Source organism: Anolis carolinensis, chromosome 1 (assembly GCF_035594765.1).
Source record: "Anolis carolinensis isolate JA03-04 chromosome 1, rAnoCar3.1.pri, whole genome shotgun sequence".
Lineage (NCBI taxonomy): Eukaryota > Metazoa > Chordata > Lepidosauria > Squamata > Dactyloidae > Anolis > Anolis carolinensis.
In genome coordinates this window covers 220,505,332-220,533,200 of record NC_085841.1, presented here as the reverse complement: position 1 = coordinate 220,533,200, position 27,869 = coordinate 220,505,332, and the positions used below count along the sequence as shown (strand labels likewise).

The following is a 27,869-nucleotide window of genomic DNA, read 5'->3' as shown; positions in this document are numbered from 1 at the left end:
TGAATTTTACTTCCACACTGGCAGCAACTGCACCTGAGAGCAGCAGCCAGTTAACAATACTCTGGCCAAGCCAAGTATCACACTCTACTTCTAACAAAGGAAAATGGCTCAAGACTTAGAGGAGTAAATGGTGAAACAAACATATACAGTGTGGTGTATGATATCCAAGATGACTTCTTTACCTTGCCTTGTAATAATAGTAATAATAATAATAATAATAATAATAATAATAATAATAATAATAATAATAATTTTATTTCTTACCCGCCTCTCCCTGCGGCTCAAGGAATACAGTTAGTCCTGATTATTCCACATGATATGAAAACCAAGGATGGACAGTCATGAGTCCTTAACAATAGCAGAAAGAATATACAGTGCTAATACCAGTTGAGTGGACTATGACTGGATCTACATAGTCATATAATGCAGTTTGAACTGCATTATATGGTCAGTGTAAACCACATAATGCAGTTCAAACTGCATTATGTGGTAGTATAGAATCAGCCTAAAAAATAATACACTAAGACCCCCCAATATAGTGAAACCTGTGCCCAGAAAAAATAATCTCTGTAGAGATATGATACCTCTCTATAAATCTTAGGTCTTTCTGTGCAACACTGTTACTGGAAATCACGTAATGTAATGGTATTCAATATTTGCAGTTTTATGTCATTGTGGTCTGAACACTTTATAGATATGGGATGGCTAACTATGTCTAATTTTCTTGTTAATACTAAAAATACTTGGGGAAATAGTACAGTCAAGATATACCTTGTTTCCCCAAAAATAAGACATCCCCAGAAAATAAGACCTAGTAGAGGTTTTGCTGAATTGATAAATATAAGGCCTCCCCTGAAAGTAAGACCTAGTAAAGTTTTTGTTTGGAAGCATGCCCAATGAACAGAACACCAGAGCTTGCAGGATCGGTAAATGTACGTACCACAGATACAGTAGAGTCTCACTTATCCAATAATCACTTAACCAACGTTCTGGATTATCCAACTCATTTTTGTAGTCAATGTTTTCAATACATCATGATATTTTGGTGCTAAATTCATAAATACAGTAATTACTACATAACATTACTGCGTATTGAACTACTTTTTCTGTTAAATTTGTTGTATAACATGATGTTTTGGTGCTTAATTTGTAAAATCATAACCTATTTTGATGTTTAATAGGCTTTTTCTTAATCTCTCCTTATTATCCAACATATTCGCTTATCCAACGTTCTGCCGGCCCATTTATGTTGGATAAGTGAGACTCTACTGTAGTTGTATATGGAAATAATGGTAGTAACAAGAAATTCTTGAAAGGATTCAGTTTGTATAGTTATGCTGGTTTGTGATGACAACTACTGTACAGTATATGATAAATTATCAGTTTTTGTTCAACAATAAATGTGAATTCTTCTTTATGGAAAAATAAGACATCCCTGCAAATAAGACCTAGCACATCTTTGGGAGCAAAAATTAATATAAGACCCTGTCTTATTTTCGGAGAAACGGGGTATGCATTTCTTGTCATTGCAGTATATTACTCCTGCCAAACCCACAGTACTAATTTTATTAGTAAATAGTAAACGCCTATCCCCACACTTGTCTTCAAAAATATGTATTTTTTTAAAAAAATGTATACAACAACACTGTTGTCAGTACTGTTTCAGGAAATATGAAAGTCCCTCAGTATGAAATGTTTGTTGGACATATGCTGATTTCGCTGAACAAAAGTCTGAAGTACAGTTACTATAAGCTGGCATTACAAATGTCCACCTGTGAATAGAGTTCCAAAGTGGCTTCAGCCATCAGACTCGGCTTTCTTCCTCTTCCACAGCTCGGTAAAGGCCAGGGATGAAATTCAACAGCCTCTTTCGAACACTTCCCTTTCTGTTTTTCCGTGGGAGTGTCCCAAAAACACTGGAGGTGCTCCCTCTATCCTGGGGCAAGGGTGAGCCGGGTCCATTGCTAGACACACTAATGCTCCTGGATCTTCGGAGTGAAGTCTTCCCAGGAATGACATCAATGTCCCTTGGCAAAAAGCAGTCATCCTCCATACTTGACTGCCGGCTACACCGCTCACTGGAAGTATCCTCAAAAACACAGGTTTGATAGAAGCTGTCCTCACTGTCCACTGTCATGGAGCTCAAGCGACTCAAACAACTGCTTTCACTGGAATAGCGAGGTTTGTTTGCCCATATTGACTCCAACCCAATGCAATCTACTAGTAAGTTTGATTCTTCTAAACACGCTGAATCAACAGGTGAGTATTCTTCACCTAGAGAAAGCGGGGGGGGGGGGGGGGGAGAGAGAACAGAAAAATCACAGAAAATTTAGTTTTACAAACCAAAACAAAGTATCAGTATTGATCTATCTAGAACAGTGGTTCTCAACATGTGGGTCCCTGGGTGTTTTGGCCTACAACTCCCAGAAATCCCACCCAGTTTACCAGCTGTTAGGATTTCTGGGAGTTGAATGCCAAAACATCTGGGGAGCCACAGGTTGAGAACCACTGATCTAGAATATCATTGGGAAAAGAAAAGGCTATTTGAAATTCTGGGAATGAAAGGACTTACAGTAGAGTCTCACTTATCCAAGCTCCGCTTATCCAAGCTTCTGGATTATCCAAGCTATTTTTGTAGTCAATGTTTTCAATATATCGTGATATTTAGGTGCTAAATTCGTAAATACAGTAATTACAACATAACATTACTGCGTATTGAACTACTTTTTATGTCAAATTTGTTGTATAACATGATGTTTTGATGCTTAATTTCTAAAATCATAACCTAATTTGATGTTTAATAGGCTTTTCCTTAATCCCTCCTTATTACCCAAGATATTCGCTTATCCAAGCTTCTGCTGGCCCATTTAGCTTGGATAAGTGAGACTCTACTGTATTTTATTTTCGTCTTCTACCAGGTACATGTTACACAAATATGACAGTGTGGAACAGAGCGGCAATTAAGAAGTCTAAATTACAAATCAAGAAGTCACTGGTTGAGATAGTTACATTCTCATAGGTCCCTTTTTTTCTGTGTCAGGAGTGACTTGAGAAACTGCAAGTCACTTCTGGAGTGAACGAATTGGCCGTCTGCAAGGACGTTGCCCAGGGGATGCCTGGATGTTTTGATGTTTTACCATCCTTGTGGGAGGCTTCTCTCATGTCCCCGCATGGAGCTGGAGCTGATAGAGGGAGCTCATCCACGCTCTCCCCGGGTGGGATTCAAACGTGGCAGCTTGCAGATCAGCAACCCAACCTTCAAGTCACAAGGCTTTAACCCACTACTCCACCGGTCCCTCAAACCCTATTTTTCAACAGTATATCTTACTGGGAAAAGGGCAGGACATGACCCCACTCATCCTCCACTTCTCTGAGAACACAGAAAGCCATGTATAGGGTGGTGATAGGGATTAATAAACTGCTGAAAAAGTAGGTTTTGGGAGACTTTTGGTTGTTGAATCTGAAGTTACCATTAAAATGAGCTGAAATGGTTTAAGGCAGATTTATGACTCTGTAACTATTTATTGCAGCTGGCTACTAACCAGCTGCAGCCAGGCTGTGGCACAACTGGTTAGTAGCCAGCTGCAATAAATCACTGCTGACCAAGAGGTCATGAGTTTAAAGTCAGCCCAGGTTGGATTGAGCCCCTGACCATTAATAGCCTAGCTCGCTGTGGTCCTAAGTTGCATCTGTCAAGTAGAAAATGGGTACCACTTTATGTGGGGAGGCTAATTTAACTGATTTACAACACCATTAACATTTCCAGCAGCGTGTAGAAGAATGAGGAAGTACTCCATCAAGGACTCGGTGTCACAAGTGGACGATGAAGCGGCCACTTCCCCTATGGCCAGAATTGAGCATACCCTCATGAAGCCAGAAGCTGGAACGTTAAATGGCATCTATGTCTGTATGTTGTATGTTTAATGGCATTGAATGTTTGCCATGTATATGTGCATTGTGATCCACCCTGAGTCCCCTTAGGGGTGAGAAGGGCGGAATATAAATACTGTAAATACTAAATAAATACATAAATTATTGAACAAGTTTCCAGCTCCTGGTTAAAATCTAGTCTCAGCCATGAATTTGTGTCTCTGTGAGCTTGTCACTTTGAATGGTAGAGCAGCAGGGTAAGTAAATGTAGGGCTTCCTCAATCCATACAGTGAAGGAACTTACAAGACCACCACTCTCCATAGCTATGCACAGCCAAGTACTGGCACTTTGTGTGAAACACTTGCAAGACTCAGGCATTATTTTAGCCAAGCCAACATGACAACTGGTGTTGTAGTGGTTAGAGCAGGGGTGGGGCAGGAGCACAGCAGACCAAAACTGGAATCAAATTAGGCAAGCTCCCACTCTGTTAGCTTTTAAAAAAGATTTAAAAACATGGCTCTTCCGCTGTGCTTTTGGAGAGTAACTGTTTTTATTCTTCTTTTGCGCCTCTCCAACATCTTTCCTCTAGTTGGTTCCACTTTCGTATATCCCTGCTCCCAGTGGTCTCCATTCCCTTTATCTTTCTCACCCGAGTTTTAATTTTTGTATTCATGCGGCCGGCCCTGTTTTTACTGTTTTTGTGATTTGCGTTGTAGTGTATATTGTATATTATTATTTACTGTATCATTTATTGCTCTCTATTATGTTGTATTTATACTTGTTATATTGTCTTGCTCTGGGCATGGCCCCATGTGAGCCGCCCCGAGTCCCCGCCGGAGAGATGGTGGCGGGGTATAAATAAAGTTTTATTATTATTATTATTAAATTGCCTCAGATACATTGCCATTATTCATGTCATTTCAATGACCTATTACAATGTTCCCTCACTACTTTGCGGTTCACTTTTCACGGATTCGCTGTTTTGCAGTTTTTCAATAAACTCTAAAATCATAAAAATTACAATTTACAGCCTAGGGAAGGGAGGAAGGAGAAGCCAGAGGGAGAGAAAAGGAGCCAAATGGCAACAGGAGGTGAAGGAGGCGATTTATCAACACACAATTGGTTGATAAAGACTTAAAATAGTGTATAACTACTAAAATAATGTATAAAAGGTAAAGGTTTCCCCTGACGTCCAGTCGTGCCCAACTCTGGAGGTTGGTGCTAATCCCCATTTCTAAGCCGAAGAGCCAGCGTTGTCCATAGACACCTCCAAGGTCATGTGGCCGGCATGACTGCATGGAGCGCTGTTACCTTCCCACCGGAGTGGTACCTATTGATCTACTCACATTTGCATGTTTTCAAACTGCTAGGTTGGCAGGAGCTGGGGCTAACAGCGGGTGCTCATTCCGCTCTTGGGATTTGAACCTGGAACCTTTGGTCCGCAAGTTCAGCAGCTCAGCGCTTTAACACACTGTGCCACCAGAGATCCCCCCCCCCCCAAAAAAATAAATATTAAAATAAATTTAGCGCCCCTACTTCGCGGATTTTCACTTATTTCAGGTAGTCCTGGAACCTAACCGCAGCAATAAGTGAGGGAACACTGTACTTCCTATAACAGGATATTCAGACTTACCATTTGCAAGGCGTTGTTCTTGTAAACACAGAGACTGGAATTCTATTACTTTTTCTTGCAAAGTTTTCTGTGAAAAGCAAACAGTGATCATGATCACACCTGGATCAATCTGGGATGTTATACATTTTTTAAAAAGTTAATATACAGTAGAGTCTCACTTATCCAACATAAACGGGCTGGCAGCATGTTGGATAAGTGAATATGTTGGATAATAAGGAGGGATTAAGGAAAAACCTATTAAACATCAAATTAGGTTATGATTTTACAAATTAAGCACCAAAACATCATGTTATACAACACATTTGACAGAAAAAGTAGTTCAATACGCAATAATGTTATGTTGTAATTGCTGTATTTACAAATTTAGCACCAAAATAGCACGATGTATTGAAAACATTGACTACAAAAATGAGTTGGATAATCCAGAACGTTGGATAAGCGAGACTCTACTGTAATTGTATTCTTTTTTTATACAATTTTTTTATTTTTTAAAACACAAAAAATATATACCTTAGACATACAAAACATTTACAATTCCCACCACCAACACGAGGATTGTTTTCTTTTTACATATTTGTTTCTTTGTGAGACAATCTTTATATCTTTATCTTTATCCATTTCCATCCTATCTATATATATAAAAGGGTAATGAAATTTCGGCCTAGGACAAAACAACCAAACTACAGATCCCAGAAACACTAAACTTGGCAGCACAACCCCTCATCCATGCCTCTAGGTTCATACAACAAAAAGGAAAGAAAAATAAAGTCCTCAATAGAGGGAGAGGAATAATTGTTTTTATCCAGTTACTGCCAGTTAGAAGGCTAAGCTCCACCCACTTGGTCTGCTGTCAGTTAGAAGGCTAAGCTCCACCCACTTGGTCTCCTAGCAACCCACTCAGCCCAGGGCCACTACAATCAGGTCTCTTCCACACTGTCTATAAAATACAAATTATCTGATTTCAACTGGATTATATGGCAGTGTAGACTCAAGATGAGCACCAACCCCAACAGTCAGACACGACTGGACTTAATGTCAGGGGAAAACCTTTACCCTTGACCTTAACTACCACCAGTTCCTCAATACTTTATTTCCCATACCACCATACTTCGCCACAGCAACGCGTGGCCGAGCACAACTAGTATACTATATAACATTTGTATCTTATTTCTTATGGCTTGATCTCCAGATTGATTCATGATATAGTTCTTAACCCTTGTCCATCTTTCTTCAATTTCTCTTGTTCTATTTTCATTAGTTTTTTACAACATTTAGTTTCACATTCATAATTTCAAATTCCATTTGCTCCACCATATAGTGGTACCATTTACTTACTGACCATTTGGATTTATCTTTCCACCCTAATACTATTACTGCTTGTGCACATTCAATTATTGCTTCTTTTATTTCCCATTTCCTCTTTTCCCTAATACCGCTACTGTAATTGTATTATTGAACCAGTTGGGATTGTGAGTAGCTGATCCTCTGGATTTCTCTGCATTGGGGCCAACTGTATTAAAAGTTTTGTTAATAAGTGTCTATCACAAACTGTAGCAAATGGCTTGCTCCCTTCAAACAAATTCCCAGCGCCTCTGAAAAGCTTTCTTTCAAAGAAAAGAAAAGATCATCTGGCAGTTTGTCCAAGCTTGGACAACTGAATGGTCAGGAATCCGCACAGCATTCTAACTAGTTGCCAAGCCTCATGATAATCAAATGCTGTGTTCTCATTAATCCCAGCAAGGAAAGACCTGGCAGCACAGTTCAACTTGCTTTTAGCAGTTTCTGGGCCGAACGGCAGACGGGAGATCCTAGCCTGCTTAGCTGCTTTAATCAAAGTGTGCTTGCTTGCAACCATCCTAGGCACCAGGATCAGTTGGAGGTCAATATCAGGTGGTACCTCCATGTTACATAAGGGGTTTAGCTGAGCATGTGGCCTCCGCAGACACATCCCTCTTTGCCCCTCTTAAAGGGTTTATTTCAGGTTAGGGAAACACTGGAGCGAGCAACAGCAGTGGCTGGATGTACCATTCCCTTATACACTCTACTAGGTATTGGCAGTCCTCCTGGGGTGGCGCCTTGTGATCATTTGGTGGCAACAACTAAATGCTCCAAACAGGATGAAGGAACAATTGTGCTGGAGAAAACATTAACCCCGTTCCTGCCCAATTATCATCTATTCAATCAACTCAGGAGAGAAGCAAGGGGAAATAACGCAAGACTAAGGACCCATACATATTGCACAGATACCATTACGATTCCACCCTAATCATTGTGGTTTCATCCTAGGGAAACCTAGAACTGACATTTAGAGTCTTCAGCTAGAGAGTTTCTCATCCAACTACATCCGTGGCAGCCCGTGGGGCCGGGCTGTGGCACAGCTGGTTAAGTAGCCAGCTGCAATAAATCACTCTAACCAAGAGGTCGTGAGTTCGAAGCCAGCCCATGCCAGGGTGAGCACCCGACAATTAAAATAAAAAATTAGCCCCTGCTCATTGTTAACCTAAGCAAGCCAAAAGATACTTGCGTCCATCAAGTAGGAAATCTAGGTACCGCTTACCGGTACCGGGCTGTGGTGCAGGCTGGAGAGCAAGCCAGCTGCAACCAGATGCAATGAATCACTCTGACCAGGAGGTCATGAGTTCGAGGCCCGCTCAGAGCCTATGTTTGTCTTGTCTTTGTTCTATGTTAAAAGGCATTGAATGTTTGCCTATATGTGTAATGTGATCCGCCCCGAGTCCCCTTCGGGGTGAGAAGGGCGGAATATAAATGCTGTAAATAAATAAATAAATAAATAAATATGTGGGGAGGCTAAATTAACTAATTTGCGACACCATAAAAATCATCCAGCAGTGTTTGGAATGTGGAAGTACTCCATCAAGGAATAGGCATCACAAGTGGATGATGAAGCGGCAGCTCCCCCTGTGGCCGGAATTCGAGCATACCCTCAGGAAGCTGGAAGCTGGAGAATGTTAAATCGCCTCTGCATCTCTGTCTCTGTCTCTATGTTATATGGCATTGAATGTTTGCCATTACAGTAGAGTCTCACTTATCCAAGCTAAACGGGCCAGCAGAAGCTTGGATAAGCGAATATCTTGGATAATAAGGAGGGATTAAGGAAAAGCCTATTAAACATCAAATTAGGTTATGATTTTACAATTTAAGCATCAAAACATCATGTTATACAACAAATTTGACAGAAAAAGTAGTTCAATACGCAGTAATGTTATGTTGTAATTACCTTATTTATGAATTTAGCACCAAAATATCATGATATATTGAAAACATTGACTACAAAAATGGCTTGGATAATCCAGAGGCTTGGATAAGTGAGATTCTACGGTATAAGTGCACATTGTGATCCGCCCTGAGTCCCCTTCAGAGTGAGAAGGTCCAAAAATATTATTATTATTATTATTATTATTATTATTATTATTATTATTATTATTATTATTATTATTTGCAGTGGCAACCAAAGAATTGTTAAATGCAAAGCAATAGTGAAATAGTGACTTTTTCTCCAATTTTATGCAGAAATAGTACCTTCAATAATTGCAACTTAGTTTCAAGTTCCATTTGCTTTATGATCAAGGCTTCGTTCACAACATCTAACCTGTAAACAGCAAACATATTATTATTATTATTTATGATTATTGCTATTATGATGAGATACATGTACTTTTAAAAAAATAACTACGTATTCACAAAGACATATGAACAAGATATAAGAATTTAAAGGTACTGCATTGGTTCAAGTCAAAGATCTATTTAATCCTTGCTTCTGTTGTTGTTGGCTAGAATTGCTACATAATCACAGTAGTTGCAAAGGTATATAGCAGTGATTCCCAACCTTTGGGCCTCCAGATGTTTTGCACTTCAACTCCCAGAAATCCTAGCCAGCTTACCAGCTGTTAGGAAATGTGGGAAATGGAGTCCAAAACACCTGGAGACCCAAAAGTTGGGAACCACCACTGCTATATAGTGAATCCCAACCCAACTTCCCCAATTCCTCTGCACTACTCAGCAGAAACAGCTGTTCCCTTGTCAATCATGAAACAGCTGAATGATGTTCCTGTCATCCCAAGTGAACTTTCTCCAGTGCATTATGCAGAAGCAGAACCTCTGCTGCAATTACCTCATGTATATATGTATGTACAGAACAGCTTGCATCAGGTAAAAAAAATGGGGTAAAATATGTCCACCCCTTCTTTAAGCCAGGTAGACAATTATGCTATGTAACATGATTTTTGTCCCTGGGTTATAAATGTCATTTCCAAATTGGTTCTATCATAAAAACATGGGAAAGGTTTATTAAACTGCAAAACTTTATTTTTGCAGGACATCCTGTGGCACATTTTGCTATCGTTTTTCAATTAATATCTCGAGTCTCAACCAATTCAACATAGTTTGTGGCAGCCACAGATACAAAGTTTCTGGAGTATAACAACTACTTACAAATTATGTACCACAAAATTAAACAGGAATTAACACTTTCAAGCCAGGAACAGAAAATCTCTTAAACTTTGTTACATATTGTTATCAAAAGTTTAGAGGCCAAATTGCCGCCTGCAGAAAATCTCAGAAGACTGCACACTTAAACTACACACATCTTGAAAAAAATATTTATTTTTACCCTCAGCAGTCTTTAGTGTAGTGGTTCTCAATGTGTGGGCTCCCAGGTGTTTTGGCCTACAACTTCCAGAAATCCCAGCCATTTTGCCAGCTGTTTGGATTTCTGGGAGTTGAAGCCCAAAACATCTGGAGACCCACAGGCCGAGAACCACTGCTTTAGTGGCATCACTTTCATCAGATTTTTGGCTCAAGAGAAACCTTTTTTTTTAACAACAGAAGTGATCCAAATTTACTTTTTGTGCACACTCTGTTTTAAACAAATGCTCATGAGTAGCTCACAAGAGAAAGTTGAAGACAGAAGTCAGTCCATCTCAGGAAATAGATTCTAATGCACAAGATCTTGGGCTAGCATAAATCCGTTTTTCTTAATGGCACCACCTTTTTATTTTTATATGGACACACTCTGGCCAAAACACTACACTGTGCTTCCATATTGCAAATCTCCACTTATATATACTACCTTTTTGCTGAATACTGGCATTGTGCAGGCAATTGTGTTTTTTCCAAATGTGCCTGCTTATGCCCCATGTGAAAAAGGGGGATGTACAACTGTTGTCTTTGGTAATTCAAATGATACACTGATGAGTCATTACACACTATCCAAGAATACATAGACAATTATTATGCTTGTGGAAGTCTGCTTACACAACTGCGAACTGAATAGTAAAGGTAAAGGTTTCCCCTGACATTAAGTCCAGTCGTGTCCGACTCTGGGGGTTGGTGCTCATCTCCATTTCTAAGCCAAAGAGCTGGCATTGTCTGTAGACACCTCCAAGGTCATGTGGCCAGCATGACTGCATGCAGCGCTGTTACCTTCCCGCCAGAGCGGTACCTATTGATCTACTCACATTTGCATGTTTTCGAATTGCTAGGTTGGCAGAAGCTGGAGCTAATAGTGGGCGCTCACTCCGCTCCCGGGATTTGAACCTGGGACCTTTCAGTCTGCAAGTTCAGCAGCTCAGTGCTTTAACACACTTCACCACCGGGACTCTACAAACTGAATACTTACAGCCAAAAAAGTACAACTGAATGTGTAAGGGAACTGATATATGTGTAAAACTCCAACAGAATGTGTGCCTAGCTCTTTGAAAATCTAGTTTTCTGTGAATCATTGCACAGAGTATTTAAATATTTATTATTAAGTGGCACAGGCATACTGGGATGACAGGCTTATGTAGGAATGTGAAATCTGCGGTCCTTCAGATGCGGTTGGACTCCAGCTCCCATCATTCTTCACGATTTACCAGGCCAGTCAGACAGCTAGACTTGAACAACATTTGGAGGCTACATATTTGTCATTCCTGAGTAAATGGAAGTTCTGTTAGTTCAGAGAAATTAGAAGTATGATGCTTTACTTGATTGTCAATTTCTCCTAGCCAGTCAGTCAGTTGCTTGAAGATAAATTCTTAATAACACAAAGCAGCACAAGCATCATTTGTAGATAAATGCAAGAGAATAATGCCCCCAAGAATGTGTTGTCGAAGGCTTTCATGGCCAGGATCACAGGGTTGTTGTATGTCTTTCGGGCTGTGTGGCCATGTTCCAGAAGTATTCTCTCCTGATGTTTCGCCCACATCTATGGCAGGCATTCTCTGAGGAGAGAATACTTCTGGAACATGACCACACAGCCCGAAAGATATACAACAACTCCCCAAGAATGGCCATGGGGAAATGATCTTCTAGGATTGCGATGTAACGAGAGAAAATCTAGGAGAAAAAGTATTATTTTCTGGGAACGTTAAGTTATTTTTTGGATGGTTAGCTCTCAGACTTCCCCAACTAGGATGCCCACCAACCATTCTGGCTGTGGGATCCTCAAAACTATATTCCACAATGAAGAGATTACTCAACTCTCTTTTTGGACCCAGCTACTATGCTACCACTGGCTTCAATCTCATTGACATGTCCCATAGAATCAATAAACTCTCCAGGCTGTGTTGTGTTCCCCAGAATCTCCAGAAAATCTGTAAAGCTCCAAATCTTTCCAGATGTTTCATGACCAAGTTGACTGATCCATCAGTGTAAACTCTGTTCTGCCTTTGATATTTTACAATTTTTGTACCATGGGAGTGGTTGCTCTTTTCAGCAGCAATTTCATTCCTTACTCAGCACTGAAAAAATAATGTAACAAAAGCACTAATAATTAACAGTTCCCAAAATAGCCTCCCTTTTGCCTTTTTATTCATACATGTAAAGCTTTTTGATTACCTTAAAAGATTCCTTGATAATTTGAACATGTCCACCATTTGCTTGAGACTGAGGCCCAACGTGCTCACTCCGTTGATAGTCATCAAAATGTAGCCTGCAACCACGGCAAAACAGAAGAAGTGAGATATTGTATTTTCAGCATATTACTGTTGTTGTTTTTAGTGGAATTGGCATATTTGTACAAAATGACCACCATACTTATGGGTTCAGTACCCACATCTGACAAAATATGCCCTCTCTAGGAATTTTTTCAGGCCTCCATGTGATACTATGGCATACTTTTACCAGAAGTTACTATAGAGTTGCATTAGGGGGCCTAGCACATTCCTACAAAAATAGATCTTTATGAATTTTAGGTCCTCTAACACCTCATATGGCATAGCAAGTTAAACCACTGAACTGCTGAACTTGCTCACCAAAAGGTCAGTGGCTTAAATCCGGGGAGCGGGGTGAGCTCCCACTATTAGCCCCAGCTTCTGCCAACCTAGCAGTTCGAAAACATGCAAATGTGAGTAGATCAATAGGTACTGCTCCAGCAGGAAGGTAACGGTGTTCCATGCAATCATGCTTGCCACATGACCTAGAAGGTGTCTATGGACAACACCAGCTTTTCGGCTTAGAAATGGAGATGAGCACCAACCCCCAGAGTTGGACACGACTAGACTTAATGTCAGGGGAAAACCTTTACCTTAATGCAACTTTATGAGAACTTCTGGCAGAAGTAATGCATTTCAACAAGGTTCACTATATCCGTGGAAAGATAGGGTATTGGCCACCAGTGTAAACTCCCTGAGGAGTGAGTTTCAGAATTTGGGGGCAACCACCAAAGAGACTCTTTCCTGTGATCCCTCTCTTTCCCCAAAAAGCAGGTTAGGCTTCGGCTGGGTGGGAGAAGGAAAGAGTAATTACCATTTTGAAGTCCAGAAAGTGATGCACGGCTTCCTTCTTTCACTTTGCAAACATAAACACATGTTTCCAATAAGTGATTACTGTGCCACTGGAAAGGCAATATCTGTAAATAGTCAGAAGCACTGTATTAGTTGGAGAACCTGATTTTGCAGAGTCTTACCTCTGTGTTATGGTGGGCATGTATGCTATGCTACACATGACAGCATTCTCTTTGATGGGAACTCCACTCTAAGTCTAGTTTAAAGACCAAGAGCAATGGCATTGCTCATCAAGAATTGGCACATAGGAAGAAACCAAACAGGCACACAGGTTATCCGTTTATAGTATTCTCGTCATCCTACCCCCCCCCCCCCCCATTCAATTTAGTCAGATCCAGTTCGAAAACATGCAAATGTGAGTAGATCAACAGGTACCGCTTCGGCGGGAAGGTAATGGAGCTCCATGCAGTCATACCAGTTACATGACCTTGGAGATGTCTATGGACAACGCTGGCTCTTTGGCTTAGAAATGGAGATGAGCACCAATCCCCAGAGTCAGACACGACTGGATTTAACATCAGGGGAAACCTTTACCTTTATCTATTGCATTTCCATTTAAAGATACAATATGTTTCTGAATTTCCACATATATCTCTATATCAAGATGGGCTAATGCAGAGGGAGCGGGAGAAAATTTTCAGTCCTATGCCTTCCATAGCAGGATGCAACTGCACAACTAAAAGTGACATTGACCTTACTTCCAGTTTTGATTTTAGTTATTTTTCAGCCACTATTTATCTATTTACTTTTGGGGACATGGTAGGCAGAGGGGTTGGGGGCAAAACGGTAATAATTTCCTGTTTTCTTGGTTTTTTGTTTTTCTTTTGCAAGAAAGGGTTTTTTAAGATTTTTTAAAAATAGGAGGTCTATGAGCATTAAGGAGCCCCGGTGGCAGAGTGTGTAAAAGCACTGAGCTGGAGACCGAAAGGTCCCAGGTTCAAACCCCGGGAGCGGCCGCTGTTAGCTCCAGCTCCTGCCAACCTAGCAGTTCGAAAACATGCCAATGTGAGTAGATCAATAGGTACCGCTCCGGCGGGAAGGTAACGGCGCTGCATGCAGTCATGCCGGCCACACGACCTTGGAGGTGTCTATGGACAACGCCGGCTCTTCAGCTTAGTAATGGAGATGATACCAACCCTCAGAGTCAGACATGACTGGACTTAACATCAGGGGAAAACCTTTACCTTTACCTATGAGCATTAGACAGCTGAATGAGGGCTTCAGTGGGGGTCTCAAAGTTTGCACACAGCTATGAGCCATATTTCCCCCATGCCAGTAGATGCTATGTTTATGTGAATCTGAGAAAAATCTTCTTTTGCTAACACATTTCCTCTTTTTTGCCAATGGGTAAGTGCACATCTTCCTTTTCTCATTTACCAGCAGAGCTCGTGGGCTTGTTTTACGTACCCACAAATTGCACGCACCCTCCTCATGTGAAAGGAAGCACTTCCTCTTTGTCCTTTTTATTATGTGTGTGTGTTTTTTTTAAGCTTCCCACCCAAAAAGGCAGTTCTCTTTCTAAAGTTACCAAACTGCGTGAAAGTGCACTTGGAGGAAGCTATTCTCTTTCCCCCAATTCAGGGAAACAAAAAGGTAAAAAGACCCAGACTCATAGGCTCCGTTCACCCTCTTCTCAGAAAGAATGACTTTCCTTTTTATTCATCACAATACAGAAAAAAGAGATCGACAAAACATCATTACTGTGTGTGCACAAGCCTTTAAATCTATTGATTTATGGCGACCAGTGGACTTTAATGGGGTTCGTTAGGAAAGGAATATTCAGGGGTGGTTTAATACTAGTTCCTCCCTCTGAAATATAGTCTATTACAGCAGCTGGTGGTGGTCTTCCATCTGAGTACTAACCAGAGCTGACCTTGCATGGCTTCCAAGATCAGGCAGGATCTGGCAACTTTAGGCTCTTTATGCACTTGTTATTACTAGAATGTAGAAAATCCATAGTGTCATTTGCCAGGTGGGAAAAAGAGGTGGAAAGTCTGATCAGGACCATGACACTGGGGGAGGTTGAACATTTATTCCAATTTTCCAAAGAACCTGCTAAGTTCTGTTTCATAGTCTATTCAGGTTAATAGGTCAAAGCCACAGTTTTCCTCCTTTCACAGTGTTAATGCCTTACCTGAATTTCAAATCCAAACGTTTCATTATCTTCTTTAAAGATTTTAAGTGACTTTCTGCAGAGAATCAAACAAGCATCAAGGTTAGTAACAGTACAGTCAACGTTTTGAAGATGTAATTTAAAATAAATATACCATTCACATGCACCAGCATTGCCCTGGAAAATTTTTCTTTTTGTAATTACAGTAGAGTCTCACTTATCCAACATAAACGGGCTGGCAGCACGTTGGATAAGCGAATATGTTGGATAATAAGGAAGGATTAAGGAAAAGCCTATTAAAAATGAAATTAGGTTATGATTTTACAAATTAAGCACCAAAACATCATGTTATACAACAAATTTGACAGAAAAAGTAGTTCAATACGCAGTAATGCTATGTAGTAATTACTGTATTTACGAATTTAGCACCAAAATATGACAATGTATTGAAAACATTGACTACAAAAATGCGTTGGATAATCCAGAAAGTTGAATAAGTGAGTGTTGGATAAGTGAGACTCTACTGTATATGGTAACACAACAACAGCTATGGTATTATGGAAATATTATGAATCTCAGAACTCGCTACCCCATGCCGCACTTCTCCAAAGATCACTTGGACTAGGTTTTTGAGTAGGGTTTTCCCCTGACATTAAGTCTAGTCATGTCCGACTCTGGGGGTTGGTGCTCATCTCCATTTCTAAACCGAAGAGCCAGCGTTGTCCAAGTTCATGTGGCTGGCATGACTGCATGGAACACCGTTACCTTCCCACCAGAGCGGTACCTATTGATCTACTTACATTTGCATGTTTTTGAACTGCTAGGTTGGCTGAAGCTAGGGCTAACAGCAAGAGCTCATCCTGCTCCCTGGATTCAAACCGTCAACCTTTCAGTCAGCAAGTTCAGCAGCTCAGCGGTTTGATCCACTGCACCACCGGTGGCTCCTATAAGTCATATATACATGACTAACAGACTATAGTGATAATGCTAATTAAATGGAATTTGAGCCCATGGTGACAGTCATGGTGTGCTCTTCTGTAGCTTACATTTTACCTCCATAACATCATTTCAAATAGCAGCTTTGGTGTAAAGACATGTTGAGTTGTGGGTTCATTGTGGCATTAACAATTGCTTGATTCACACATCCATTTGGTTCGCACATCTTCTGTCTAAGCTATTTTCCCAGCGGAAAGTTAGCACTGTGACTGTAGTTTCCAAAGGCTTTCTTTTGGGCAAGGTTCACACATCTAGTTTTCCTCTTTAACTATGTGAACTAGACCACTAGACAGGAAGAGTGAGGAGCCTTTTCCTATGTACCCTAGAATGGTGTGGACAGGTGAAATTATCAGATGTCTTATTGCTAATACTTCATTTCACAACACTGCTGTCTAGTATGATAGTTGATCATGGTTATTGAGTTGTTTCAGTCTCCCCATCACTCTCCATCTCAAAGATTTCACTGTTGTTGCTGTTTAACATTTGGATCTTTTCATTTTAATATGCATGCCTCAGTATGCTTAGATAACTAATTACTATACAGTACAGGAGCCTCTGGTGGCCTAGGGGATAAAAGCCTCGTGACTTGAAGGTTGGGTTGCTGACCTGAAAGCTGCCAGGTTCGAATCCCACCCGGGGAGAGTGTGGATGAGCTCCCTCTATCAGCTCCAGCTTCATGCGGGGACATGAGAGAAGCCTCCCACAAGGATGGTAAAACATCAAAACATCCGGGCGTCCCCTGGGCAACGTCCTTGCAGACAGCCAATTCTCTCACTACAGAAGCAACTCTGGTTGCTCCTGACACGAAAAACAAAACAAAACTAAACAAAAACTAAACAGTATGATCCCTGGACCCACATGACCAGTATCCATATTTTCACCTATCCCACTATATACAGTAGAATCTCACTTATCCAACATAAACGGGCAGGCAGAACGTTGGATAAGCGAATATGTTGGATAATAAGGAGGGATCAAGGAAAAGCCTATTAAACATCAAATTTGGATATGATTTTACAAATTAAGCACCAAAACATCATGTTATACAACAAATTTGACAGAAAAGGTAGTTCAATACGCAGTAATGCTATGTAGTAATTACTGTATTTACGAATTTAGCACCAAAATATCACGATGTATTGAAAACATTGACTACAAAAATGCGTTGGATAATCCAGAACGTTGGATAAGCAAATGTTGGATAAGTGAGACTCTACTGTATGTGCAATATAGGAATTTGCAGAGTTCTCCAAGCGATTCTATGATATGCTTGTGTCAGATGTTGCCATAAAGTCACACCGGCAAATTCTTGAAGAGGATACCTCTCCAGAAATTTTTAAGTCTTTCAGCATAATTCTGTAATAACTTCTGGCAAACGTTGTTCATTTCAATAGGGTTCACTATTATCAATGGCTTCCTATTCCCATGCTAGGTTCAAGAACATATTCCTGTGGATACAGTGGTTGTACTGTATTATCAATAGTAGTATACTGTATTTATTTATTTATTTATTTATTTATTTATTTATTTATTTATTTATTTACAGTATTTATATTCCGCCCTTCTCAGGGGACTCAGGGCGGATCACATTATATACATATAGGGCAAACATTCAATCCCCATATACACATAGAACCAAGACAGAGACAGACAGACACAGAGGCAATTTAACCTTCTCCTGAGGGGATGTTAGTTTCTGGCCACAGGGGGGAGCAGGGAGCAGCTGCTTCATCATCCACTCTGACCGCACTTCCTCATTCCAACGTCGTATATTAGTTAAACTTGCCTCCCCACTTTTTATAAGTGGTACCTTATCTCCTACTTGATAGATGCAACTATCTTTCGGGTTGCTAGGTCAGCAATGAGCAGGGGCTATTTTTTTTAATTTTTAATTGATGGGTGCTCACCCTGCCACGGGCTGGCCTCGAACTCATGACCTCATGGTCAGAGTGATTTAATGCAGCAGGCTGCTCACCAGCCTGCGCCACAGCCCGGCCCCTCACATAATAGTTGTCACCGCAATAATAGTCACACCACCATTTTTTCAGTGGCAAAATTGGTTTTTTAGCTGTTCCTCACATAATAGGCGTACCCTTTATTCACTTGCCTGGGCAAGTGAATGAAGGATGCGACTTGCCCACACACCTGCCCCCTTTGCAACAACAGGACTTCACTCAGCAGTCAGCCTTGTGATGCCCCATAGCTGGAAAGTTTTTCATGGCATAATAGTCATCATCACATAATAGTCACCACCACATAATAGTCACATTCTCCTTTTTTTTTTTTTTTTTTTTGGCCAAAAGGCGGGTGCAAATATTGCACAGTGAAATCAGTTGGTATTAATGGGGAAAAGTGAAATGCTCCTTACCTTTGTGGGCCAGAAAAGTCACCCAAAGAAGTTGTTCTGCTTAAAGCAAGCTAGAGAAAGGCATAAAGAGAAGACAGTCAGTTTTATTAGCAATTTAATGTTCTCTATAAAACAAAATTCATTCCTATGATGGATCCGAGTCGGAGATTTTGTGGCCTGCCGGAGGCTGGAATCCATTCTTTTCCAGTCAAAGCATGTCTTGCCAATAGTGAGAGAAGAGGGGAGTAATAGTTCATCGGGAGGGACCTTGGCTGCTAGCAAGCCATGTTTTGCTCAGTTATGTATAGAAAGTATAAGTCAAGCATCCTTTTAACAATTCCCACATGTAGAACACTAGAGTAGTGGCTTTCTCCCACTGTTGTTCATCATGAGTTGGCATTGACATAATTATCAATCTATATATATAAAAGAGTGATGGAATCCTGGCGACCGACAAAACAACAAAACTAAACACCCCACAACCTCAAAAATTGACAGCACAACCCCTCATCCATGCCTCTAGCTTGATACAACAAAAAGAAAAGAAAAATAAAGTCCTAATTAGAGGGAGAGAAATAATTGTTTTTATCCAATTGCTGCCAGTTAGAAGGCTAAGCTCTGCCCACTTGGTCTCCTAGCAAACCACTCAGCCCAGGGGGACAGGCAAAGTTAGGCCTCACTTAGGCCTCTTCCACACTGCCTATAAAATACAGACACCACCAGACAACGCCACAGCAACGCGTGGCCAGCTAGTTTACAATATAAGACAATAAAACTGGAAACAAAAACAACAATTCCAAACATAAAAACAATTTAAATACCATGTGTTGTCGAAGGCTTTCATGGCCGGGATCACAGGGTTGTTGTATGTCTTTCGGGCTGTGTGGCCTGCTGTGAGAATGTCATTTAACTGAGCAGTACCAAGGGGCCACTGTACACATATCTATTTTGTCCTGTTGTTGTGACTGAATTGTAACCAAACAAAGGTTTTGCATGTTTTGGAAACATTTCAAAAAGGACTAAACACCCACAGACAGGACTAACTAGTGACTCATCTTGTTTTGTCACATTTATGCTGGCCAAAGAGCACTGTTTTGTACTGTGTTGTGTACTGGACAATGTGGGGGTTTTAATGTTGAACAAACATTTAGGTTTGCAGTTCAACACGTAGAGAACTTATAATGGGCAGTTATATTCAGTTTTCTCTTTTCATCATGCAGATTTACCCACATTGTTCTGAGGGCTCAAGGCAAGGTCATCACTGAAAAAGAAAAATCCAATGCACCCAGACAATAGTCATGGGTTTGTCAAAGGTTTAGCTGCATAAACAATAAATCACTCCTTGGTCAAAGTCAATGGTTGCCAATATCCACAAGATCTTCTACTGAAAAACCCAGGAAAATCAAACATCTCTAACTACCTACTAAAGGGTAGTAAAACATCCACTTGCAAGGAGAAAAGGGATATACAAATTAAATAAGTATGCAAATAAATTAATGGCCCAGCATTGTAATTCACTCCACAATCCTTGTTCCCAACCCGAATAGTGATCAAAAATTTATTCCAGAACCAAGTAACAACCAATACCATTAATCTATCTAAATCTAAACATGACTGAATTTGGCTCTGGTTTATTAATAAGTATCACAAGGTGCTACTATTAATTATTTTTTAAAAAGTTTTCCAAAGTAAACAGACTGTTTTAACTCCATCTAGTGGAGTAACTATGGTAGATAGGATGACATGTATGTTGTGGGTTGCTTTATTCTTGGTTCTTTGCCTCTCATACAAGACTCTTTTTCATGAAAAATGTTCTTCTGACTTAGCAAACATTTTCCTTTTCTATCACGGGGAGCTTTCTTATCATTCCCAGCAGTGAAATTACCTGTTCATATTAGACTGTGGTCAGATACAACTAATATAAGCAGAGATTGGTCACAATTAAAGTACAGTAGAGTCTCACTTATCCAACATAAACGGGCCAGCAGAATTTTGGATAAGCGAATATGTTGGATAATAAGGAGGGATTAAGGAAAAGCCTATTAAACATCAAATTAGGTTACGATTTTACAAATGAAGCACCAAAACATCATGTTAGACAACAAATTTGGCAGAAAAAGTAGTTCAATACGCAGTAATGCTATGTAGTAATTGCTGTATTTATGAATTTAGCACCAAAATATCACGATATATTGAAAACATTGACTACAAAAATGTGTTGGATAATCCAGAACATTGGATAAGCGAGTGTTGGATAAGTGAGATTCTACTGTACTAAAATGTGTGGGAGGCAGAGGGGGTGATTCATGCCATTTATGACAGATATAAAACTATATTCCTAAAAATGAGGAAAGGAATATTGGGATGAGATATTAGACAACAATTTGTCTAATGCCACATTATTGTATGAAAACTTGGGTAATGTTAATCAGCTTTTGCTATAATTGTGAAACAGCCTCTCTTGGGCCATCAATGTCTCCACTGCCTGAAGTTAAAGGAAAGAAACCTTAACTCCCTGAGGTAAAAAAAACAAGAACCTCGCTTTGAATTCATTTAAACTGCATTATATGGCAGTGTAGATGGGACATGTTTAGAGTTGTGTAAATACTCTGTTTAGAGTCCTGTTTAGAGTTGTTTAAAGACTCTGCTCTGAACAAAAGGATATACAGTACATTGTTTTTGAAACTAGAGACAGAAAATGAACCTGTACAAAGAATACATGCGAAGATGAGCCCAAACATTTGAGCATAATATCTATATGGGAGGAAATGTGCTCCAAATATAAAGTTTGCTTAATGCAGCCATTTAAAATAAAACTTGTATAGAAGATGGCATATATGGCATCCAAACAAGCTAACAAAAATGTCCCTGAATGTTTCAAACTGTTGCTGGTTTAAAAAATATGAAGAGCTTCTTATTTCAAAATAAGGAAAGTTCTGTATTTTATATGGGGTGGACTTTTAAGGAGGCAAAAAAGTTACTGGTCTGATTCATATGTAAATTCAAAATATTTACATATAAAGTTTGTAATTCTCCCAGAAATGGTTATGGATGAAGAATAAAAAAATATAGATTACTGTGACGGCGCGAGTGGCGCCATCTATATATGGATCTGTAAGTTGCAAGATTTGAATTGTTTTATTATGCCTGATTTTGCCTTTACCCTGTAAATGTAGTTGGATTGGTTATTTATATCTGTCAATCAATGTTGTTTGCACCTGTTATATTGCTCACTCAGCTCAATTGTTTGACTCCACCCTTTCCTGGAGTAGGACAGTGTTTCTTTTCATTCCACCATCAAGCTTTCTACCAGATGGACGTGAGAGAGAGACTTGGCTCTAAAAGCCCTTGATTAAGTTACCTCTCAGCACCAATTCTGAGGTTCTTACCCTTGAGACTTACGCTTCATGTTCAGGGCCAACCTGAATGACGTTGAGGAGTCTCAAGCGCCTTCAAATCAGTCCTTTGGCAACAGAGGAAGACTGTGTCTTCAAACATAGGCCATTTGAACTGAGGCTGAGTTTGCTCCGGCATTCACAGTCATTGAGAAAGTGGGACCTGGAAAAGCTTCTCAGCTACAGAGCTCCTTGAACTTAAAACAACCAAAGACTGTAATGTATATTTTCCTTTACCCCTTTGAAACTTCCAGCTTATTGAGATAACCTTTTGTGAACAATAAAACCAGTTTTGAGTTATCTACAGTGTTTTGGTCCTTGGGAGTTCCAGTTTCCCTAAAGGAGGGCAAGAAGCAATCCCCTGGGGAAAGATGTCACGTCCATGCCTCTTTCACTAAGAATTATAGCCCCAGGCGCAACAGCACAATTACTACTTTGAGTCATGATAACAGCAGCTGACCACATAGGGAAGCTGATGAAGAAACACAACCTACAAACTATCTACAGATCCACTTGAAAAGAGAGATTCTCTCACCTCTGCAGGAGTCTACCGTATACTATGCAGCTGTGGACAGATCTACATACAGACCACCAAACGTAGCAGCATTGCCCAAACACGAGTCAAAGAACATGAAAGGCAATGCAGACTAATCCAACCAGAGAAGTCAGCCATAGCAGAGCACTTGATGAACCAACCTGGACACAGTATATGATTTGAGAACACAGAAATACTGGACCACTATAACAACCACTATGTCAGACGACACAGAGAAGCCATTAAAATCCACCTTTCAACAAAAAGGAGGAAACCATGAAAATGAACAAAATCGGGCTAGCAGTATTTAAAAAACCCTCTAAAATCAGAATGGTAAATAAAGAACAACACTCTGAAAACAGAGGAATTCCAAACATGAATAAATCAGGAGCAGCTAACAAAGGATTCCCCAGTCAGGAAGAAGCCGGGCCATGCAGCTGGCAAGGCCATTAATGCCACTAGTAAACAGTGAAGCAACAGCTCCCCCTGTGGCCGGAATCGTGAAGCTGGAAAAAATATTAAATGCCTCTGTGTCTGTCTATATATGTTGTTTGTCTGTTGGCATTGAATGTTTGCCATATATGTGTTCATTGTAATCTGCCCTGAGTCCCCTTTGGGGTGAGAAGGGCAGAATATAAATACTGTAAATAAATAATAAATAAATAAATAATGCTAATCAAGGTGATTAATTATAACATTCACACTGGCCTCCCACAGACAAGAGTTCTTTCTCCCACTCTGGACCTTCACTTGTCCCTCTAAGAAGCTGGACGCCAACTGCTGAATGTACCAATGGGGATGAACTTAGTTTTCTGTTTTTTTTCAGATTCTGCTTTTCTTCTATAGATATATAAATCTCCCTTGCTTAGTTTTCCAACAGACCTTACAACCTCTGAGGATGCCTGCCGTAGATTTGGGCTAAACGTCAAGAGAAAATGCTTCTGGAACATGGCCATACAATCCGGAAAATGCACAACAACTCAGCACGAATACTGTTTGCTCAAACTTGGAAGCATCGTCAAGAGGAGATCAGATTGCTAAAGTTGCTGTGTTGGGCCAAACACATAAACAGTAAAAAAAAATAAAGACTAGAAACAGTAAACCTAATGATGTCATAATCTGCAATTATGGCTATTAGTGATGTTAATAGGAATATTTAGTTAGCTTTGTAATAGCAGATTTATTTTGTCCAGAGCTCTACTATAAAAGCAACAAAATCTCTTGATTTGAAAAAGGAGCACATTTTAAAATGATAGCTGCTGCTAATGGCAGCAGCAACAGAACTTGCTGAGCTTCTTGTTAGTGACTGTCTGAACTGTACATTGATCTTGATTTCAAACTCCATGGTGACTGGTTGTTTTGAAGATCTATCCAGAGTGAAAGCACATCCTACCGTCTTTGCTGATCATTCTCCCAGTGACACCACTAAAATCACCCAGAGTTGCCATGTCTTCAGTGAGCCAGAGAAAACTCTGGCCCCTTCCACACAACTGAATAAAATCTCACATTTTCTGCTTTACCTGGAATATATGGCAGAGTGAACTCAGATAACCCAATTCAAAGCAGATATTGTGGTATTTTCTGCCTGGATATTCTGGGTTATATGGCTGTGTGGAAGGGTCCTCTGAATCCTTTGTTGCCTCATTGAATTTATATCCCATCTCCTTTTTAAATTGAGATCCAAGGCAGCTATGGTATCCACAAACTCACATAACCACATATAAGCAGAGGATATTATGCCTAAAGCCAGGCGAGTGCAGAAAGAGGGCATTGTCTCCCATAAGAATAACCCCCATAAAAATTCCCTTGAACCCCTGAATTTTTACCATTGGAGAGAGGGCCCTTCCACACAGCCATATAACCCAGAATAACAAGGCAGAAAATCCCACAATATCTGTTTTGGGTTATCTGAGTCCACACTGCCATAGATTCCAGTTCAAAGCAGAAAATGTGAGATTTTATTCAGCTGTGTGGAAGGGGCCAGAGTAAGACCTTGAAAATCACTCATGTTCAAAACTATTATTGTTACTTGTTCAGATTCACTTTTCCTGCCTTTATCTTAGGATGTTCAACTGATGCTTTACGCTACTTCAGGATGGGGGTAAAATGAGGACATTGCCTCCCAAGATGACAGTTTCTGCAAGCTCCCCAATTTCTAGCATTCAGTAACTTAAATTTTCAGTTCAGCATTTAGAACTGGAGTTTTTGTGTCTAAAGAAAAGGAGCGGGCAAAGTTACCAAGGGTAATGTAAACACAGCAAATATTCTTGGTATGGTCTACATGTGAATAATTTTTATGTCCCTCTAAAGAACTGAATAAAAGTGTCCTCTGGGGGAGGCAGAATTTATATGGGGGGCAATGTTCATTTTGCCTTCTCATAGCTCCATCACTGCCTGAAACTGCTCAAATTATTTTGGCACTTGAGACAAATCCCCTAGGTTATTTTCTCCGCCACAACAACAACAACAACAACAACAACAACAACAACAACAGACTGAAAAGTAATAAATTGCCACCCACTCAGGACACAGCAAAACATTTGCCAGAGCATCTTACTTATTCTGATTTATGGCAGGTTTGGCCCTGTGCCAGTCTATGCCTATCAGAGGCCCCTTCTACACATATGAATAAAATCCCACATCATCTGCTTTGAAACTGGAATAAATGGCAGTGTGGACTCAGATAACCCAGTTCAAAGCAGATATTGTGGGATTTTCTGCCTTGATATTCTGGGTTGTACTGTTGTGTGAAAGGGCCCAGAAACACTCAGATGAATGGATATGGAGCAAGGGGGTCCATCCTTGATCCCCAGGTGTTGAAATAAACAGTGGAGGAAAGTTTCTTCTGCCAGATTTTGGGGATTCAGGCAAATGTTACAGACACAAGAAGCAGGGCTGATCCCAGAAAATTTGCTATTGAGGCTGCGCACCATGAACACAAACCCAAATAAATTACTTCGGCATGCAAAACAATATCTCACAAGCGCTTCTCCCTATTCCTGGAGATAAAAATACAGAGAGACCAAAGTAATTTAACTAGGAATTTGCTGCCCATTCACGACACCCCAAATCTGCTGACAAAAGGCTCTTGCATCACTCTGCCTAATGGCAGGGCCAGACCTGACAGCGTGTAAGATTAGCATAGAATTTAATCTGGCATATTACATATTTCTTCAATTCTGAGACACAATTGATTGCAAGATGCACACTAATTTCAGCACCACCAACAATATATATACCCTGGTTCCCTCAAAATAAGACCGACCCCGAAAATAAAACCCATCATGATTTTTCAGCATTTCGGAGGATGCTCGAAATATAAGGCCGATTTCAAAAATAAGCCCTAGGTATAGGTAAAGGTAAAGGTTTCCCCTGACGTTAAGTCCAGTTGTGTCCGACTCTGGGGGTTGGTGCTCATCTCCATTTCTAAGCCGAAGAGCCGGCATTGTCCGTAGACACCTCCAAGGTCATGTGGCCGGCATGACTGCATGGAATGCCGTTACCTTCCCGCAGGAGCGGTACCTATTCATCTACTCACATTGGCATGTTTTCGAACTGCTAGGTTGGCAGAAGTTGGAGCTAACAGCAGACGCTCACTCCGCTCCCCGGATTTGAACCTGGCACCTTTTGGTCCGCAAGTTCAGCAGCTCAGCACTTTAACACACTGAGCCTAGGTATAGTTCATTTCAAAAGGCAATTTGGAAAATAAGACTGCCCACGAAAACAAGGTCTAAAGCATCTTTTGGAGCAAAAAATTAATATAAGACCCTGTCTTATTTTTGGGGAAACAAGGTATCACCCACGATTTTAAGACATGCCCGTTTTTATTACTATTTTTTATTCATTTCTATCCCATTTTTCTCCTGTGGGTGGGATTCATACAAATATAAAATTCATACAAATACATCTGACCACAATACATAATCAGTTAAAACATCATATCCCAATATAAAAACCCAATTAACGTATCAAATAAAACAATTGAAAAACGTACAGCAAGCACCATTAAAAGATATACATAACGCCCGGCCACTAACGTTATTTGTCAAATACAGTAGAGTCTCACTTATCCAAGCCTCGCTTATCCAAGCCTCTGGATTATCCAAGCCATTTTTGTAGTCAATGTTTTCAATATATCGTGATATTTTGGTGCTAAATTCGTAAATACAATAATTACAACACAACATTACTGCGTATTGAACTACTTTTTCTGTCAAATTTGTTGTATAACATGATGTTTTGGTGCTTAATTTGTAAAATCATAACCTAATTTGGTGTTTAATAGGCTTTTCCTTAATCCCTCCTTATTATCCAAGATATTTGCTTATCCAAGCTTCTGCCGGCCCGTTTATGTTGGATAAGTGAGACTCTACTGTATTATCAAAATATTTATCAGACTGGCAGTGCCTATTATTTTAGATAGATAGATGGATAGATAGATAGATAGATAGATAGATAGATAGATAGATAGATAGATAGATAGATAGATAGATAGGGGAAAGCACATCTTAGAACTGAAGAAACACAATAGGTTGTCTGATGGTCATTGGCATCTTCATTCTCTCATTAGCCAAACCTTGAAAATAAAACTGAATGTGGATCCAACAATATAGGAGATTGAAGGGTGGGTGCGGATTAGGTCCAGCACAACTTTGAAGTGGAACATACCTGCTTGAGGTCCCTGGACAAAGTCTCCACTGACTTTGGGAAGATCTCGGTGCTTTTGTTGTTCAGTTTTGGGCTATCAATGGTTTCCAAGCCGGGGCTGTAAGCTGAACTCACTCCATACCTCCCGCAGCTGGCCTTGCGATTCTGCTGAATAAGCCTCTTTAAGGACATCTTGGACTCAGCTTGAAGTCACTCACCCCAGGCTGGCACTGCATAACTGAGGAGGAAGCAAGTTAAAAACATAACCTCTGCTCTGAGCAAAAGTCTCAAAGGGAGGGAGGGGGGAGCCCATGTGACTTGTGGTTTAGGTGCAGGTTACATAAATCTCTTCTCACTGAGCCCTCAATATTACCCAATGTTTCTTTTTAAGCTTACAAGAGTTGGATCTTGCAATTTAAGCAATCTGCTTATTTCTTCCTTTCTCCCGCCTTCCAGCCTTTACTGAGGAAAACAGAAGTAACTCTCATTATGCTAGATTTGTTTTATGTCCCTTGATACTTGGTGACCAAAAACAATTTTAGTTTCAA

The 27,869-nt window shown here is 40.2% G+C and overlaps 1 protein-coding gene across 1 annotated transcript; it reads right to left on the bottom strand.

Annotated features, from left to right (window-relative positions):
- Nucleotides 1-236: 236 nt before the first annotated feature.
- On the bottom strand, nt 237-27,869 carry cytip (cytohesin 1 interacting protein). The gene is made up of 8 exons (XM_008116566.3): nt 27,343-27,869; nt 18,766-18,815; nt 15,423-15,477; nt 13,251-13,353; nt 12,342-12,435; nt 9,045-9,114; nt 5,505-5,571; nt 237-2,274 (listed from the first exon to the last, which is right to left on the bottom strand). Exons 1-8 carry the CDS (start codon nt 27,511-27,513, stop codon nt 1,805-1,807), a joined length of 1,080 nt encoding a protein of 359 aa, XP_008114773.2. The 5' UTR covers nt 27,514-27,869; the 3' UTR covers nt 237-1,804.

Excerpts from the sequence above, each read along its gene's own strand:
- cytip (XM_008116566.3), bottom strand. The coding sequence starts at position 27,513 with ATGTCCTTAAAGAGGCTTATTCAGCAGAATCGCAAGGCCAGCTGCGGG. Across the intron at positions 18,816-27,342 it reads TGTCCAGGGACCTCAAGCAG|CTTGCTTTAAGCAGAACAAC; the intron begins GTATGTTCCACT and ends GCCTTTCTCTAG. Across the intron at positions 9,115-12,341 it reads TTATCAAGGAATCTTTTAAG|GTTAGATGTTGTGAACGAAG; the intron begins GTAATCAAAAAG and ends TGCTGTTTACAG.